Source organism: Lissotriton vulgaris, chromosome 7 (assembly GCF_964263255.1).
Source record: "Lissotriton vulgaris chromosome 7, aLisVul1.2, whole genome shotgun sequence".
NCBI lineage: Eukaryota > Metazoa > Chordata > Amphibia > Caudata > Salamandridae > Lissotriton > Lissotriton vulgaris.
The window spans coordinates 442,256,356-442,276,057 of NC_141695.1; the positions used below are offsets into that span (position 1 = coordinate 442,256,356).

Here is a 19,702-nt window from a genome sequence, read left to right on the forward strand (position 1 = left end):
TCACATGTTGCAAATACAAAAAAACAAGTTGGCATCAGATCAGCGTATGTAGGCATATCCTTGACATTATTAATTGCACGTAGCGCAGAAGGCAGCATCAGGGGGGAAGGTACAATGGGGAAAGAAAATCATTTGCAAGTATAGTACAGTGACGAAGGAAACCGGACATGGCACTGAATTTCAATGCTTACATTACCGGGATCGGCCCTTTCGCTCCCCGCTAGTATTAAACCCACTGTCTATATCTAACCCACTCTCCTCACTGTCAGTTGTATCCTGCGAGTAGGGCTCCCCTTCCGCCAGCCCAGAGGTACACGTCACATCAAGCCATTAGGTCTTCTTGCAGCTTTTCGTCCCTTCGGGTGAGTTTCATGTGGGCTTCTTTGGCCAGGGACCATTGACGGACATCTTTGAGCCAGATGGGTAGTTCTGGGGCCCTTTGCCCCATCCAAGTTATAGCTACCCTGCGCCTAGCGAGCACCAGCATTAATTCTAGGAGCTTATATGGGAGTTTCTTTTTCTTGGGCTTCCGGACTAATGCAAGGTTTCAGGCATCATCTGAATGCCTCTGGCTGCAACAATCCTTCCCACCACCCCCACCCAAAACTGCCTAACCATTGGACAATCCCATGCCAAGTGTAACCAGCATTTACAATGCAACGGTTTCGCCTTTGGGAAAGTTAGAGCTATTGGCATTGTAAATGACAATTTTTTTATTTGTGTTCGTTTTGAAAACCGATAAATGGCATTGTCATTTACAATGCCAATAGCTTAATCTCTCGCAAATGCCACCCACACCCACACAGAGCCCCCCCACACAGAGCCCCTCCACACAGAGCCACCCCCACACACACAGGCCCCCCCACACACACACCCACACAGAGCCTCCCCACACACACCCACACAGAGCCCTCACACACACTGCGAGCCCCCCACGCACCCAGACAGAGCCCCCCACACACCCAGACAGAGCCCCCCACACACCCAGACAGAGCCCCCCACACACCCAGACAGAGCCCCCCACACACCCAGACAGAGCCCCCCACACACCCAGACAGAGCCCCCCACACACCCAGACAGAGCCCCCCACACACCCAGACAGAGCCCCCCACACACCCAGACAGAGCCCTCCACACACCCAGACAGAGCCCTCCACACACCCAGACAGAGCCCTCCACACACCCAGACAGAGCCCTCCACACACCCAGACAGAGCCCTCCACACACCCAGACAGAGCCCTCCACACACCCAGAACCCGCCCACACACTCACACAGAGCCCGCCCACACACTCACACAGAGCCCCCCCACACACTCACACAGAGCCCGCCCACACAGAGCCCTCCACACGCCCACACAGAGCCCCCCACACACCCAGACAGAGCCCTCCACACACCCAGACAGAGCCCTCCACACACCCAGACAGAGCCCTCCACACACCCAGACAGAGCCCTCCACACACCCAGACAGAGCCCTCCACACACCCAGACAGAGCCCTCCACACACCCAGACAGAGCCCTCCACACACCCAGACAGAGCCCTCCACACACCCAGACAGAGCCCTCCACACACCCAGACAGAGCCCTCCACACACCCAGACAGAGCCCGCCCACACACTCACACAGAGCCCCCCCACACACTCACACAGAGCCCGCCCACACAGAGCCCTCCACACGCCCACACAGAGCCCCCCACACACCCACACAGAGCCCCCCACTCACCCACACAGAGCCCCCCACTCACCCACACAGAGCCCCCCACACACCCACATCGAGCCCTCCACACACTGCGAGCCCCCCACACACTGCGAGCCCCCCTGTGCAGGTTATACACTGTTGCTAAATCTAACTGGAATGTCCGATGGTCAATTAGAGAAATCAAATCCATGCAAGCCCACATGGTAAGGCTTTAGATTGACACAATCCCTGCACATATCACACACGGTTGCTTACTTTTCCCACGGTCACCTCCTTCACTTTTGCCTGTCGGGTCATCATTAACCGGGAGCAGACGAGCAGTTTCTGTTGCAATGGGAAGGAATAGTCTGCACCACCAGAGGTCATTCGGTCACCATAGACGTCAGAGATCACACGAGAGATGTGGGGGAGACCAACTCGTTTAGGAACATGAGACAATGGCAGTGACTTGGTTGGCGATTTGCCTAAAAGTAATGCAGAAGGAACAGAGTATAAAAGCCTGTAAGAGGATACTGCACAGTACAAGGTTCAGTTACAACAGTCGCGCTCTATTAATACAGTATCACCCTAAATCGGCGACATTCAGTTGGCTGCCATGGGTGGGTAACATCCATGGGTTGCAATGCTGCTACCCATCACAGAAGTCTAGAAGCACCAAAGCTTTCAGTGCCTGTTGCATCAGTGTATACTCTGTCAAAAAAGATGCAACTGCAGGGAATTGAAACTTAATCTTCATGCATACTTAATCTAGGACTCATTTCTTTGGAGGAAAACATGCCAGGGATAGACTGCCCTACAACAACTGGTGGGCTCTGGAGTGCCACCAACGAGCAGCAGCAAACAAGAACGCACAAGATAAAATAACCTGTAACATCCAGGACAGCTGTTGGTGTTAACATCTTTTACCCCACCAAATGCATTTCGAGGGTTTATGCTGCAGCAGTATTTTTGTTCTAACTACATACAGCACACAAGTTCATTCAAAGCACAGGTAAAGTTCTCTTAAAAGAAATTGCATACAGCAAACCGTAGTGCGACAACCATGTGAAGGCTGTCGCTTCTCACAGGAGAACATGCTAAAATCAGGACTAAGGTTTCGATTTATGCAAGAGGTTATCCAGTACGTAAAGAAATTCGCAAACGTGTAGAATGCACAGAAAGGGAGAGCTGGAGGGATAAATGCTTATCTTAATAGCAATCAGTAACGGACAGGTGCAAACAGATATGAGCAGTTTTGAAGCTGGTAAAGCGAATTCTCTAATTCCACCATTAAAGCTGTAGGCAGGACCTGCAGCACAAAGCATGCAGGGAGATCCAAATACTGTGCAATCCAGACTGTCATTCGTGGTCTCCCTAGCACTGCAGCTTGACAGCTGCTCAGAACACAACAAACGAGCGTAGACATTTGGCAGAAGCAGACTCATTCAGTAATGCAGACTCAGCTGGTCACAAAATGAGGATATGCTACCCGTTTATAGGATGCAGCTGCAAAGGGGAAGGACAACTCCACAATACCATAGACCAGCAAGAGCCCTGAAGCGACCTCTTGGTTTGGAATAGGTCCAGCTGTTTACACCCAAAGCAAGTCATCTGCAAAGATCATTAGGGCTCTCAACACAGCACTTGGGTGTGATTTTCAATTGATGGTCCACAGGCCACAGCGCGTGGTGCCAAATGTTACTCACCATCCCAGGAGGTGGCTTTGCAGCTAGTGTTGGAAAACACCACCGGCAACGCCGAGCAGGAAAGAGGCAAGGAAACCACCACGTTTCCTCGCTCCAGTCAGCAATGGGTGGGGGGGGGGGGGGTTAACAACCAGCCATGAGGTAGTCACTTACGTTCAGCGAGAGGTTTCAGAAGTGTCTGACTTCGGACATCCGACTCGACAATCTCAACTGCTCTCCTACCGCAAAACAAATAAGTGACAGATCTAGTTTAAAAAAAAATTCACAAAACTATAAACAAATTAATTAAACTAATTTGAGAGCACTTGTCTACTTGGCCCTTCGGGTACATACAGGCTGCCATATCTATGATGGAAGTAATTATTTCTTATTGGCTACACCGTGGACAGTCCTATAACCAAATGATGAAACTGAAACAGTCACAAGATGAAAGTTTTCTGGAACTGAAACCTAGCGGAAATTAGCTCAAATTTTATTGCCACCAAAAAGTAGGGTACTGAACATGGGGAAAGCCACGGGAATAGATCTAATGGAAAAGCAAATTGCCTTTAGTGCAAATGTAATTAAAGTAAATTGTTAATCACAGCAGGATGCGGTTGCATTCACACAGCAGGTAATGGACTGATAATTTTACTGCCTTTAACTTTGGGAGAAAGCAGTGCTCCCCCGTGGAAAGCAAGCTTCTCAAAACACACATCACAAGCTCCTAAAAACACATTCGCTTATAATGGGATGGATAATTAACAAAGCAAAGTCAGCGCTGCGACTGACCTGCACACGTCCAGCGCTTTGCGAGCATCCCCCGAGACAGCGGAAACATTCCTGGCGCAAAACTGAATGGCAGCATTGTCGAGCACCTGATCTCCAGACACCTAGAAACACAATAAAGAATCCGGGTTGGTATTAGAGGGAGGACAGGCCCAAAGAGGGTAAAGTTGAAGGGGAGGCCGGAAACTCCTCTACAAAAACAAAGCCTTACCTGCTTCAGCCTCTCCTGTAAAATGGTCGCGATCTGATCCTTTGGATAAGGTGAGAAGTTAAGAATAAGAGTAACCGGGGTAAAGTGCACTTTAATTGCAAAAACACCAGGAACCGTATGCAGCTTGGACTGTAGTTCAGAAACCAGTCTGTGCACGCAAAGCCACATACAATTAAGATAAGCCCACACCCGGCAAGGATCATTAATCCACTCACCACGAGGCATTAGGGAAAAGCAATCACTACCTTCAGCTCATTAGCAAATGGCTCTGGGATGCAGTAAAAGGAGATTGTTTGCTTATGAGAGTGCCAAATTTAATGACACTGTACACCAGTTCTGCTTATTGCGGAAGAGGCATGTGGGCTGCGCATGAGCGTCACCCACTATACAATCAGACTACAAGTGAGGAAGACATGGGTGTATCGCGACACCATCAAACCACTTTACAAGCAGGGAGGTGCTCATAGGGACCCTCTACTACCCAGCTCCCGCGGAGTTCTCTGCTGATGGAAGGACAAACGCAAGTAACGGGCACAAATCAAACTACATTTCCAGTTTACACCCTGCTGTTCTAAGCTATTCAACATAAGCGAGCTCATTCATTTCGACTTTAGGCGCCATTCCCCGAGCCTGAACCTATGGTTAACGGGACTTTAACAAAAGTCCTGCGTTCGTGCAAAAATGAGATTGAGCAAGAGCAAATGAAGAGCGCCTCCCTCATTTAAGAGTTGGGTGGGAGGTGAACAGACACAGCAATGATTGTACACGTGCACTACGGAGGAGTAACAAGGCCAGAAACCTCCCAGGCCACCGAGGAATAGTATAAAATGAGAACAAGATGATTTCAAAACCAATATTAAACATCTAGAAAGATCAATGACATAAGCAAGTATCCGAGAGACGTTCTACATAGACGTTCGTAAAAAAAAAAACATAAGGAGCACCTACGGGCACACGAACAGGGTGGGGAGGGAACGGACAGCGGGAGGGGGGCGGGAAAGACATGAACAGCGGAAGGGGGGGGGGCGGGAACGGCACACTGTCAGCGTGAGGGGGGGCGGGAACGGGCACTCACCTGGACTTCGGTCGGCCTGGACCTGGACTTCCTGTGGCGGCGGTCGGCCATGGAATGACGAAAAGAAACCTCGACGATCAAAAAAATAAACCCCGCCCACCACCGCACTGACGTGACAAAAGGGGCCGGATGAGAAAAATTCTCAGAAACGCCCACGAGTCGCCTCGCAGAATGATGGACGCCTCTGTTTTCCAGTGGCTAGCCTCCATTTATGGAGCTAGCCAATGGGAAACAGAGGCGGGACTTTTGTCCATACTGAAAAACAAAAGTTTTCGCCTGCGCGAACCGCTGCTTGCGCAGCTTTTCGCCAAGTGAAACCTAAAAAGCACGCTTTCTCTGCGGCACATCTAGGGCATCTATCTCCCCTGTCACTAGATGCGTTTCAGGGATTCCGAGGTTGGATAGGTGTGATGTAATAAGTTAAAGTGCGTCAACTTAAACCTGGCGTTACAGGAAACCGTGCGTGTGAGGGAGCCTATGCGTGCCCATTGTTTCTCTTCCAGCTGGGTAGTGAGATCCTTGACCCTGGCAGCCCGAGATGGTAGTACAGGAGGGGTGGAATCCTGTTTCATAGCTTTGTAGAGGAGAGAAATCAATTTGCGACCTGTACTGCATGAAAATAGGATATCTAGGGTGTGCTTCGGTGGTGGAATGTCCGGGTACTGAGGCCAGGTGATTTTCACCACATCCTGAATTCCCCGGAAGTGTAGGAATTGGCCCTGTCCATTGACTCTTCCGCCTGTTCGTAATTGATTATGGTCTTGTTGGGAAAAAGGTCGGCAAGAACTTCACATCCACCCTCCCTCCAAGGTTGAAAGGACATGCATTGCCCCATGTCTATGAAGGGGGCCAGTATTAAGATCGGGAGCTTCCTGTAAAAGGGTGCCCTTCTTAAGACCTTCTCAACAAACCATTGCCATATACCGGCTGTGTGTCGCCCAATATAGGGAAGAGATGTGTCCGACCCCCTGCCCCGCATCAGTGCTTCCTGCTGCGTCTGGGTGTCTACCCTGTCAGTGAGAAGGCTTTTCTCCCAATTGTCTGTGTCTGTGAGCCAACGTGCCGCATGTTGTAGATGGGCCGCGTAATAATATAGGTTGAAGCGTGGAGCTTCCAGACCGCCCTCCTCATAGCTGATGATAGTGTTGAGAGCTACCGTACTGCGCCGGCCCGCCCAGAGCAGGACGTGAGTAACATGTTGACGAGTTTTTAAAACTCGTGGCAGCAACGGACATAGTGAGTTCTGGAGCACGTATAGTGTCCTTGGAAGCATCACCATCTTAGAGATGGCCAGCCTGCCCATCAGTGAGAGTGGAAGAGTGTTCCAAAATGTCACAGAATGCTGTAGAGACGTAATTATGAGGTCTACATTTCGGGCTAGCGCCTGTTTGTCCGTCGGGGCCACCTGTATCCCAAGGTAACTGAACCCTGTCTGTTCCCAGCACAGCCTGAGGTCTGGTAGATCCCCCAGGGGCACTGAGGCCAGTCCCGCCAACGGAAAGATCAGGGACTTACCGCAATTAAGTCGTAATCCAGAGACCTCTCCAAACCTGTCTAGCTGGTGCAGCAGTACCAAGAGTGCGTCCCAGGGAGAAGCCGAATAAAACAGGGCGTCAGCGTATAGGGAAATAATGACTCTTGTCACTCACTCTAATTCCCCACTGTTCCAAGTCAGTCCTGACCCGGACCGCGAAGGGCTCTATGGCCAGGGCGAACAATAAAGGCAAAAGGGGACACCCCTGGCATGTACCCCTTTCCAGTTGCCACTTTCTGACCTCGCGCCCCCAAGTTTTATCCTGGTGCGGGGAGCCGGCGCTGGCCATCTTTTGGGTGATGGTGCAGGGGCTGGAGATGCTAAAGTGGATGATGGAGTGGCCGGTCCATGTGAGGTTTGTGACATGGCTGTATTTGATACACGTACTGGAGGTTAAAATGGGATCCAGCAGGTGTCCTTGTGTGTGGGGTCGCATACGATTTTGGTCAGTCCTAGGCTGCTCATAATATAGAGGGGGTGGGTGATAGTGTTGTCGACAAGGTGTAAGTTGAGGTTGCTGAGGAAGATGTAGTCCTTGGAGTCCAGGGCGAGGGGCGCAATGAAGTCTACGATGGTGCTGCAGAAGCTGGAGCGTAGGCCTGGGAGTTGGTAAGCAAGGGTGCCTCTGATGCTTGTCTTGTTGCCTATATGGAGATTGAAGTTGAGGTGTTCCATTGGGGTGGTGGTATTGGTGGTAGTGGTGGTGCACTGTATGGTCTCTTTGAGGACAATGGGTATTCCTCTTCCCAGCTTGTTGGTCCAGTACTGGTGAGAGATTTTATATCTGTCGGGAATCGCTGGCTGGGGTGGATGCAGAGTTGAGCTAGGTCTCGGTGAGGAAGACTATGTCTGGTGCGAGGATAATGATGCGACCCATAACTCAATGGGGTGCTTTCAAATAGAGTGTGTATTGAGGAGTAGGCAATGTAGTCAGTGGGTCACTTCTGATGTTGTGTGGTAAGAGGTTGGTGTTGTGCTCTGCAATGTAATGGTGGTTGTGCTGGTGCAGGAGAAGGTGCACCTGGTGCAGGAAAATGCTCCTGACATAGAGTGCAGTACGGCATGACAGCAGTGATTGCTGATGTGCCTGGTGTTCAGGGTGCGGAGAACAGAGTAGACCTATTTGAGGGGGGGCAGCGGTCCTGGCGCTGGGTGCGTTCCAGACACAGGCGCAGATGGGCTTGCCTTTGGCACACCGGTGGTGTAGCCGCGCTGCAGCGTCCTCTTATGTAGGTCCTGGGAGGAGTGCTGGGTGGGGCTTGCTAGGAAGCGGAAAAATTATCAGCAATGATCGGTAAACGAGCGGGAGGGAGAAACAATAGAGACAGGATAAAAAACATAGCAAAGAATAGAAAACAGGAGAAATGGGGGTCAGCAGGAGAAAAGCACAATCAAAGCGATGAACAAATGAGGAGAAAAGCACAGTGAGGTGAACAAGTCAAGAGGAGAAAAGCACAAACAAAGCACAATGAGACGAAACAGCGTCAGGGCTGGCAGCACAAGGGAGAGTTGGGTCTGGGTAACCCATGTTTGATGAGATGTCTCGGGTGTTTTCCCATGCTTACATCTGCTATTGTCACAGGCATCCATAGATGAGGGACCACCATGCAGAGTTTTTACACTGAGAAAAAAGGGTAAACGGCAAAGTAGCCTTGGACTACCTTGTCCTCTTGAGACGCCATCTCCCCTATCCCCTTCAACCAAAATATGCAAATAGTCAAGAAAGCTGATGCCTGCTCACCTGAAGAATAACTTTAAGTTAATTTCGGGGGTGGAGGCTTTAGTTGTAATTCAAGCTGGAGTTGCATGTTTATTTTAAAGGCTGCTGTAACTGAGATCATAGTTGATGATTTTGAGAAATGACTGGGAGGAGAGGAAACCAGGAAATATAAACCAGGGGGAAGGTTTATCTAGGAACCTCTGGGCTCTAAAAGGAATCCCCCTCACCAAGGACTATTGAATGATTCATGTATGAATTTGGAATGCTTGGGCTTGATTTTAATAATAAATTTTGTGATCTCGAAGTGTTTAATTGGTCATGATGGAATCACTTTTGGTACAATAAAAAGAAACATTCAATACAGGTCCCCTGTGCTGTAGATTAAGAGTAAAGTTGAATACTATATTATTTTTTAAGCTGCATGTTTATTAAACATCTTTTCTATTCTCTTTCTGTTGAAACCAGATGTAGCAGAAAACACATTGTCACTCTATAAGGAGCTCTAGAGGCTGGAGTGGACGCAGAGTGATTGCATCGACTCCATTTGCTATGTTCACCCACAGTACCGTGGAAGAAAAGGAGACTAAGTTAGAGCTTTGTCCTGTTAGCCTCCCTAAGCACGTGCTGCGTCTGCCAAGACACGAAAAACATGGGATGCACCGAGGGCTAAGTTTAAAATATGAAAATAAAGCAGCAACTAATTTTCATGAAAAATTGAAAGCCCATGATATCAAGATGGTAAAGGTCAAAGAGGAGTTGGAAGAATCTGTTGTCCAACCAGTGTCTCCTATATTGGAAGGTGATCTCCAGTGCCCGGTCTGCTTGGAGACATTTCAGTATGTTTCTGAACTTATGTTCCATGAGCACATGCATGGAACCAAGAGCCGCTTCCAGTGCCAGATTTGCAGCCGTCGGTTTCAATGTACATCCAATTTAAAAGACCATTACAATGTCCATACTGGGGAGCGGCCGTACATGTGTCACTATTGTGACAAGTCTTTTACTCAGTCATCCTCCTTAGTCACTCACAAACGCACTCACACGGGTGAAAAACCGTACAAATGTGACATATGTGATATATCCTTCAATGATGCTTCCATCTTCTTCAAGCATAGGCAGCTTCACGGACGGAACGAGCACAGTGGTGATGGAACAGACTGCAAAATGGAAATCAAGACGGAGGATGAGGACCAGTATCTGTCTGAGAAGCCATACACATGTTCTTTCTGTGCAAAATGTTTCAAACGTGGCTCTGATCTGCGAGACCATGAGCGGATCCACACTGGTGTGCGTCCCTATGTGTGTGGGATTTGTGGGAAGAGCTTCACTCAGTCCTCTGTGCTGACTGGCCATATGCGCATCCACACGGGCGAGCGCCCTTTCTGCTGTGAAACATGTGGTAAGAGCTTCAACAACTCTTCCAACTTCAAGAAGCATCAGCGTATCCACGTGTTTAAAAATATTCTGGAAAACACGTTTGTGGAGGCAAGGGTACCAATTCCACAGACGCAACCTCTGAGGTATATAAACGGAATTGAACTGCCCATAGAACAGACTACACGTTTAGCAGACCAGGAGTGTGCGCCGAACAGTGTTGACCTACGGCTAAAAAATGAGAGAGTTGAGGAAGTAGGTGACTTGGTGGTAAGAAAAAAGGCCTCCCATGATGCATCTAATGTGGATGATGCCTCCTTCATGGACCACACAAACACAACCCACCTAATGAATGCTGTTGAAGAACAACTTGATGCTTTAGGATCCGAAGGGAAGCCACTGGTGTTCTTAAGAAAACCTATTGAATCTCAAAGAGAGGCTGGATACCATCAACCTCAAGTGGATTACAAACTAGTACCTTATGGTGCAAAGGAACACAGCCTAAGTCTTGTTATTCCTAACACGAGTAAAGAGATCTTGTTAAAGCAAAAGCTTATTGATTCTCTTGGACTGAAAAACATAGATGGTATTACTGCAACACAACTAAGAAAGAAGAGTTTGAGTACTTGGGATGGCCCTAAAATGCAAAACAGAAGCTGCAAACCTACAAGTCAGCCAGCAGTGAACAGAACAATGCATTCAACAGTTGATAATAGGCAGTTATTGAAAGGCCCTTCCTTACGTCAGGAACATGTACCAGCCACAGATGATGGCAAAGCTGCAGAGTTGTCGGACAGGAAAGATTGCAGTTTACAAGGGGTGCTCATAGGACTTTATGGAGAAGTTGTAGCAAGTGCTTGCAGAGGAAACTACCAGACAGATACTACCTGTACTCTGAAAAACATTGAAGAGTCTTTAGTTACTAAAGAAAGTAGCTCTGTACCTAAACGGGTAGTGTCTGTGACTGAGCAGGAAAGAATAGCCAACCAAACATTTGAATGTTTGAAACAGAATGAAATGCCTCCAAATAAAATGTGCCTTGTTGTTCCCCAAAATCCCATTTCAGAATTTAAACCGTACATTTGCTTTGTCTGCCCAAAGCGTTTCAAGAGAGCAACTGACTTGAAAGAACACTTGCGGGTCCATACAGGGGAGCGGCCCTTTGTCTGCAGGGTGTGTGGCAAGGCCTTTACTCAGTCTTCAGCCCTGTCCACCCATCAGCGTATCCACACTGGTGAGAAGCCCTTCCAATGTGAAGTATGCCAGAAACGATTCAATAACTCCTCCAACTTCTCCAAACACAAACGTGTTCACTTCAGAGAACGGCCTCACAAATGTACCCTATGTGGGAAGACCTTCCTGGAGAAACGCAGGGTGGGCCGGCACATGAAGACTGTTCATCAACTTCTCGGATAAAGAAGGTCCCATAATCCGTAACAGGGGTAGGTTGGCCAGCTACTAGAACTTCTTATCAACCAGTTAGTTTCATCTCGTTGTGAGTGGACATAAGGTTGTGAGTGGACATAAGGTGGTGATTACATGATTGTAACAGGTGAGAGCAGTAGCCCTCTTCTGGTTAATTTCTGCTTATGAGATAGTCTGGCAGTGGCCGGCTGTAGTGCTCAGAGGAACTGAATGTAGAGTTGGGCATGTTTGTAGTGGAGCATTTGTGTACCCATTTAACTTTAGAATCCCTTTCAAACTTTTGTTTACAGTCTACACTTGACCTTGTTCTGGGAACAGCGATATCGATGTTTGGTTTAGAAATGCGAAAGTTGATCCAATTTCACTATGGCTTTGAACAAGAAATTAAGTGCAAGTCATTTATGCCAAAGACTTGGTAACTGGGATCATTCTGACAAATTGAAGGTTTTTCAGAGAATGTATTTACAAAGGTGAACATATTACAGTAGCCTGAAAACCTATAGAAGTAGGTAATCATTACTTCATTGAAACCACTGAATATCTTTCTGCTAGCTCACCCGATAAATTATGAAATTGCACAACTGTACGTCAGAAACTACAATCCCATATTAGATGTATATCCAGACAATGCTGTCCCCTTTAGAATCGCTTTGTCTATAGGATATTTTAACACAACACACCTAAAAATACACTGACCGTGCCAAACACCATCAAGGTTGTTATAAATATATGCTAACTATGCTAATAATGTGATTTGTTTGGACGGCAGGTTGCAAACCTTGAATATGTTTCCTGCACCTGACGTTTAGGTAATTGCTTTACCCAACTTACTGTATGTCTTTTATGACTTAATAACGCTGCCTACCAGCAGCAGATAAACCATACCCATGTCTTCTCATTCTGTAGAATAACTGAGTTGTGGAAGAGGCTTTGCTCTCTGGATTAATATACCTCATCAGGAAAATAAATGAACGCTCCGTTTCGAAGACCGAAATCGGTAGCAAAGCAGTGGACTGCGAAGTTAGGGGCGATTGTAACAGCCTCTGTTTCCAAACATGAATTCTTGTTATTTTGAGATGAAATTCCCAAAAACTATTAATCGGTTTGAAAGACCAAATTAACTTTTAATGTGCAAATTCGCAATCCATTCTGTCGAATTCTGAGTGGGCAGCAGGGTATTTGACTTTCCTTTCTAATGCCTTATAACGCAGGTTCCGTTAACTTGTGAAGTGAATTGCTCTTCGCTTATACTTCGACATTCAAATATATATTCTGTGTGATGGCAAATGCATCACAACCACAGTGTTCAAGTTCAATGTGCAGATACTCTGAACTTCTAGTAGTCTACCACTTTGATCTCGCGTAATAAGGTAAAACCGATATTTTCATTATTTGTGAATATCTGTTAAAGGAAATGGCAAATCCATACATTTCAGAAGCTTTGAAGATGGGAAGCTGTTTGCCTTTTTTGAAGGTGATGAACTTAGGTTTGAGTGACAAACATCTACCAATAGATGTCAACACCCAGATATCTGGTGGTTTAGATATCTAAAAAGGGCAGAGCTCTGCTTAAAAGAGCCAGGAACTCTGTTTACCATAAGAGGTGTTTGCATTTGAGTACATCCTAGCACTAGTTTTAGAAGATTGTTCTGTCACTGGGTCCTTTACCCTCCTTTTTTCTCATTTTCTACTCATTCAAAACACATGCCTTGGAGTCAGAAGGGAAGGCGTTGTGATTACCGGTAATGCATAACTTCGTCCGACAAAACAGTTTTTTTAGGGGAAGAGCACTATATTGCTATCATGTCCATTCCTTTTCTCTCCGGTTCCTCTGTACCACCATACATTTGACTTTGTGTTGAGGGTATTAGAAGAGACTGCAAAGTACTATTGTTTAGGTTATACAAATGCCTCTTTAAAACGTCCAGTCATGCGTGATGCCCTCCGCCAGTAAGACAAATATTATTTGTTTTAAAACAGTATTACATATACTTTTTCTTTATGCACTTAAATGAAAACATTTTAGACCCTTAATCCATAAATGGCTTATGTGTAGCATCAATATTCTAGTATTTAGAACAGTTCCCTTGCTTGCTATCGTTAGACACCATCCAATTGTTATACAATGAACGGCCCAGGGTTCCCTTGAACACATGAGTGGTCCAGTGTAAGTCAATCCATGTTTATTATATTTTGGTTGTAGTGCCCTATGCCCTGCCCACCTTGACACTTAGGGGCCCAACTTTGCCATTCTTTCAGAGGATAGTGTATATGCTTGGAAAATGTAACCACAAAGAGGTGAATGTTATCCTTTGTCCTGTGGGATAATAAAAGGTATTTGTGTCATAAATAAATATTAATCATGTACAAGAAGTACTTTGTACACTGCATTATGATATCAAGACAAACATCCTAGTTTTGTTAAATTTGCACAACCTCTAAATGATTCCTGAGGTGTGTGCTTATATACTGATCACAACGCTTATTCCATTATGAGTTCTATCCATTGTCAGATCTTGACCTCTTATTTTTCACAACTTGCCCAGATCCAAACACTATTACTGTATCTTATAATCCAACCACCGTCTTAAATAGTGAATTTAAAAAACTGATTTAAAAAAAAAAGGGGCCTCAAAATACATTGCATCAATTTAGGTAATCAAGTTTTGAAAATGTTCATTCAAAAAGATGTTTCAATCATTAAGTATAATTGTTTGTTGGCCTTCACGAGGACGCTAATAAGTCTCATAGTTCCGAAACCATTTGTTACAAAAATATCAACCTTCATATATTAACACAATCAGTCCAAAAATACAGCTGTTATAAAAACAGTTACTCTAGCTTGTTTGTGAGTGGTTACTATTGCTATGTGGGCAATGTTTATGAACACTCGCAAAAACCCCATCGAAATTGCATGTGGGAAATTAAACGCCATCAAAACGTTATTTGAATGCAGCTGAAGTCACTCTGTCTTCTTGCCGATGGTATAATCCTTGAAATATTTCTGAATTGATATTATCTGAATGTTTCTTAATATGCATAGCACAATGTTGTAGTAGTTTCTAAACTAATTCATCAATTTATAAGAACTGAATAAGTCTAGCTCCATTAACAGTTCCAATGATTTGGCATCCAGTTCCACTGCAGTTACTAGCCCTAAACCTCCAACTCTAGCTAAATAATGTATTCTCTGTAAAGATTCCAGACTCATTCCCAATGTGGGGACCAAAATCCATTATGCTGTCTTTACAATATTTACATATATATTTATATTCTGAAGCAATCCCATCAGGTCTGAGGTGGGACCTCTTGTTACGGTGTGTCAAAGCAACTTTAAACCAGCTCAGACATTCGCTGTGATGAGTTTAGATGTACGGGATTGGGAACCTGTAAACCTATACTATTGTCATTCTAAGAAGTTCTGTCTTACTTCCAGTGGAATTATCGATCTTTAATGGGAGAATTTTCAAGGATGTTCATCTCCTAGAATGCAAAAGAGGCTCCATACTACAAAACCTAACCATAGTTGGGAATTCACTTTAAATGACCTGGTGATAGCATAAGATTGTGGTTTCCTTATACACAGCTACTGCAGAAAGTTCCACCACTTCCCCAGCTTGATCGCCCTGCCTTTATTCAGAGGCAACCTGTGAAATGTAAGCGCAGCCAGGTCTGCATGTCCTGCTTTTGCTGCCAGACCCTTGTCTTCGGATGTATGTTGTAGCGGAACGATGCTCCACACTTTCTCTTTTATGGTCACTGATCCTTGATCTTTATTGGAGTGTATTTTTTTTAGAGCACTCCAATGAAGGCAGGCAGTGGTCTAACTGAGGACTAAGGGTGTAATTTAGAATTTTTGTAAATAAATGTGAATATGTTGTACTTTTTGTGTTTGCATTTATCAACCGCTTGTGCTTATGCACAAGAACCATGGTGATTTATGCACCTGCTCACCCGAAAGACTGTGCATAATGAAATTGGATCAGTTTCCACCTTTTTAGGAGAGCAGAATTTTCTATACTGTTGCCAAGTGCAAACATTTTATAAACTAAAACTCTATAGTCATTCCAAGATATTCTTTTCTTAATTTGTGAGTTTGGGAAGATTGTTCTATGAAAGGTATAAACAGACTTAAACTAGACTTAGACTTAAACTAGAAGCGATGCTAGCTCTACTTTTAAGCTTAATTTTCTGGGCGGCATGCTTTGCTGCCAATACTATGTTCAATTCGTTATTAAGAACAATGGGTGAGGTACCTTTTTTGCCAGTTTCTTGGCTTAGATTTAATCCCACGTTAGGGTTCGCTATCCCATGTTGTGTGTTATGCTCCTTGCATCTTTTTCAATTAAATTCCCACACCCTCATTTCCCCAGAATATCTATTTTTTTCCTTTTTGTATCTCTGTTCCTGGCTGCAACAGGTCCACCTGCTATCTTTAGCCATAAACTTGTTTTTAGTCTTGTTCGAGCTTCTACCCTTCTGTTTCAGGAGGGCCAGTCTAGGAAAATAGTTTGTGTACTTAAAAGAAGTTTTGATATTCGGACTTTACCATGATACTAAACTCTTCATGTGAAGGTGCAATCTTATTTCTGTACTCCCTCTTTTTTGACATTGTAGAACCTGGCAATGTGGGACTGATGCACTCTGATCTAAAATGTTTGTTCATTCCTCATAGAGAATCTGGGAACTCAACTTTTTAAAGTTAAACCTCACTCTTCAACTAATCCATTGTCTGTCCTTGCCCGTTTCCTTTATCACTGCCTTCAGCTCATGTTCAAACTTTGCCATTTTCATGTGTAACCCCTTTTTATGTCAAATTTGTACACTTTGGCTTCCAGGGTGGCCAATGTCTGTGTACCCCGTTGTTAATTTATCAGGACAAGAGATACGATTGTTGTCTTTTGCCCAAAACCCCCAGCCGGCGTCCCTGAGAAGTGATAATTGTCTCAATGGGTTTTTATTTGTGAGGGGTTGCTTTCCATGCATGCTCCTTGAGGTGAATGAGGTGATATTTGTGTGCTTTCCCCTTCTATTTGCTCTTACCGGGCTTTCTGTCGGACCTGCACACTTCTGTTTTTACTGATTGGCACTAATGTGCAAGGGCAGCTTCATCTGTGCGGGTAGTTTCATCTGTGCAGGCATCTTCCTTATTCCCAATCTATTCATGATCTTGCTACCCACATATTTTCAACATCTCCCCATATCGCGTGTATTTATTTTTTTTAAACATCTTTTTATTGAAAGAAAAACAGTTCCATCATAATACACATGGGAGCAGTGCAAGAGCAGAATTAGCTTACAGTGTAGAAATCACATCAGTCCAATCATTAACGGTTAATGGGATGTTCCACCTCCAGTTCAGTGTACCCTCTAGCCTAAGTCCGTTCTTCAGCCCGTTCCCTGCTCAGCCAACCACCTACCCTCCTGACTCTCCCTCTTCCCCCACCCCTCCTCTATAGATGCAGCCCGAAGCCGAGCCTAAAATCATAGCCTCCCTGCAAGGAGGAAACACAAACAAACCATGGGCGATTCCCGACCCGGGAGGGTCTCTCTACTCATCCTCCGAGGCATCCATCCACTCTCCCCTGTATCTTCTCCAGGCCTGGCAGATCTTTTCCCATTTTTTGGGGCTGCCTCTACTGTTATATATGACCTTCTCCGCCCTCTGGCACCAGTCCAAGCCCCACTCCCATTCCTCTATTGTCGGTAGCAAGTCACTACCCCACAGACGCGCAATATTTCTCTTAGCCACCATGCTCACAAAAGCCAACCACACCTTCTCTCCCTTTGGCCATGTTACCTCTCCCGTGACTCCCAATACATGCCACCTGGCCTCCAGCGGCACCTCCGCTCCAACCACCTCTTCCATTATGGCTGTCAACCTGACCCAGTAGGAGCGAATTTTGGGGCAATCCCAGAGGATGTGGAAGAATGTACCTTCGTACCCACACCCTCTCAGGCAGAAACGTGATGTTGCGTATCCCATTTTAAATTGCACCGTACTGGGGTGTAAGACCTATGGAGTATACGAAGCTGTACCAGACGGAATCTTGCCCGAATCGCTACTTCCCTGGGGCACTGTAAGGCCTCGCTCCAATCGTCGTCTTCTAGCAAACCCAAATCAGACTCCCACTTTTCCCGCAGTGGCCCAAGCGTATCTGGGAGGTTATTGATTAACTTCTTGTAGGTGAGTCAGATGGCCTTATCAATCATTGGGTCTAGAAGCAGTCTGTCTTCGAGTGGGGCATACTCAGGTAGCTGGTCCCCCTGCGGTAAGTATGAATGTATGGCATGCACGAGTTGTTGGTAGTGGAGAAACTCGCCATTCCCCATCTGGAATTCGGACTGCAAAGCCGCGAATTCCACCACTTGCCCCCTCTTCCAGACATCGCCCAATAGGTCTATGCCAATGAGGCTCCAATTGTGTAAATCGCTGAGTTTAACTACTTCCATCAGGAAATCCCCCTTCCAAAGGGGCGTCTGAGCCGTAAGCTTCTTCTCCCAGCCGAGCAACTTCGTCACCCGCCTCCAGATTTGGACCACCACCGCAGTCTGGGGTGGCAAGGGGAAGCCACGCCGTGTCCCAGAGTAAAGGGCCACGAGATAGGTACCCACACCCATGGCTGCCCGATACGCCGGCTCCTCCTGTGGGGCAAAAACCCAGCCGTTAACGTTGATCCGCTGAGCCGCCCAGTAGTATAGGCGGATGTCAGGGACTGCCAGTCCCCCCTCATAGGGACCGCGTTGCAGCTTAGCAAGGGCAATCCATGGGCAGCCACCGCTCCATACAAGGGAGCGTTGCTCCGCCTCCACCATTTTAAAAACCTAGTCCGGGATCGGGAAGGGGGAGCTCTGCAGCATGTATAGCAGCCGTGGCAGGGCCATCATTTTGAAGAGTACCGCTCTCCCCATAAGGGAGACCGGCAGGGTGCGCCAGTGTTGCACGTCGCCATGCAAGCGGTCAAGTTGTGGCTGTACGTTAAGCCGGAGGAACTCCGAGGCCGTCGGCGTAATCCATATCCAGAGGTAGCGGAACGCCTCCTGCCACATCAGGCCCTCACATCCCACTACCATGGGCGGCTGGGGTCCCGTTAGAACATAGCCAAGGGATTTACTCCAGTTGATCTGGTATCCGGAATATTCCCCGAAAGTACGTAATATAGTCATGGGACGCTGAATCGATTCCGCCAGCTCCGGGTGTACAGCAGGATGTCATCGGCGTATAACGAGATACGCTCTTCCCAACCGCCATCCATTGCTATCCCCCACACCCCCGGGTCCGTCCTCACCCAGTGCGCCAGCGGCTCCAGTGCCAGGGCAGGGCAAAGAGGGTCGGAGACAGGGGGCAGCCCTGTCTCGTGCCACGTCCCAATCGAAACTCACGAGTTGTGGCCCCATTTACTCGGACTCGGGCTGGCGGTTCCGCGTACAGCAGTTTAACCCATGAACAGAAGTTCGGTCCGAAACCCAATTTTTCCAGTACGGTATATATATAACACCATTCGACACGGTCGAAGGCCATATGGGCATATCTTGTGTATTTTTGTTAGTGGCTTGACTGAGCTTTGAATATAAGTATTGCATCATTCACTGCTGAGTAGCTCTCATATACCTCTCAAATACGACTGACTAAATTATTGCAGTTACTTGCTGCGATTCCTGTTTCCAGCTCGCAGTCACAAACCTCTTTCAGTGTGGATCTGAACTGGGAGCTAATGCAGATACTGATGCAGTGAACATGGCTGATGTGGAAAAGGCTGCTTTAATGAAACTGGTGTATATCACATGCTTAAATGAATGTTTTTATTTATATTGCATAGTTACTTAAAACCATTTGCAATACAGCTTACATACAATTAAAAGGAAAGTTGGAACAACCATTGTTTAAAAAAGTATTCATAGAATAAAGAGCAGAAAAAAAAGCGTTTACATACAGCACTATCAAAACATAATAAAAAGATAAATGTATACACAAGTAAAACGACGAGAGATTGCCAGTTTAACATTTTTGCAAAATTTCATGAGAGTTCTAAAATGTAATAGTTAAAATGACGTCTTCACAAGCTGGTTACTGGAGACAAATTATTTAATAAACCAGATTGACTTTCATATTGCCTGGCCCCTCATTCTTCCATAAGCCTGAGTCGGAGCTCGGCCATGTATCTCCCAAACCTGGCCAAGTCTGACGGTAGAGTGCAGGAAAAGAGTACCGAGA

At 46.3% G+C, this 19,702-nt stretch overlaps 1 protein-coding gene and 1 long non-coding RNA gene across 2 annotated transcripts in view; one reads left to right on the top strand and one right to left on the bottom strand.

The window, feature by feature from the left end:
- LOC147701813 (uncharacterized) overlaps window positions 1–19,702 on the top strand; it is a 76,017-nt gene that overhangs the window by 16,431 nt on the left and 39,884 nt on the right. Inside the window, exon 2 of the mRNA XM_086930453.1 lies at window positions 9,154–11,504. Coding sequence (XP_086786579.1) covers window positions 9,238–11,478 — 2,241 coding nt within the window. The 5' untranslated portion in view covers window positions 9,154–9,237 and the 3' untranslated portion in view covers window positions 11,479–11,504. The remainder of the gene's footprint in view (window positions 1–9,153; window positions 11,505–19,702) is intronic.
- On the bottom strand, window positions 2,077–4,248 carry LOC147701814 (uncharacterized). Its single transcript, XR_015297199.1, has 3 exons — window positions 4,152–4,248; window positions 3,534–3,598; window positions 2,077–2,159 (listed from the first exon to the last, which is right to left on the bottom strand). It is a non-coding gene; the product is annotated as an uncharacterized LOC147701814 (long non-coding RNA).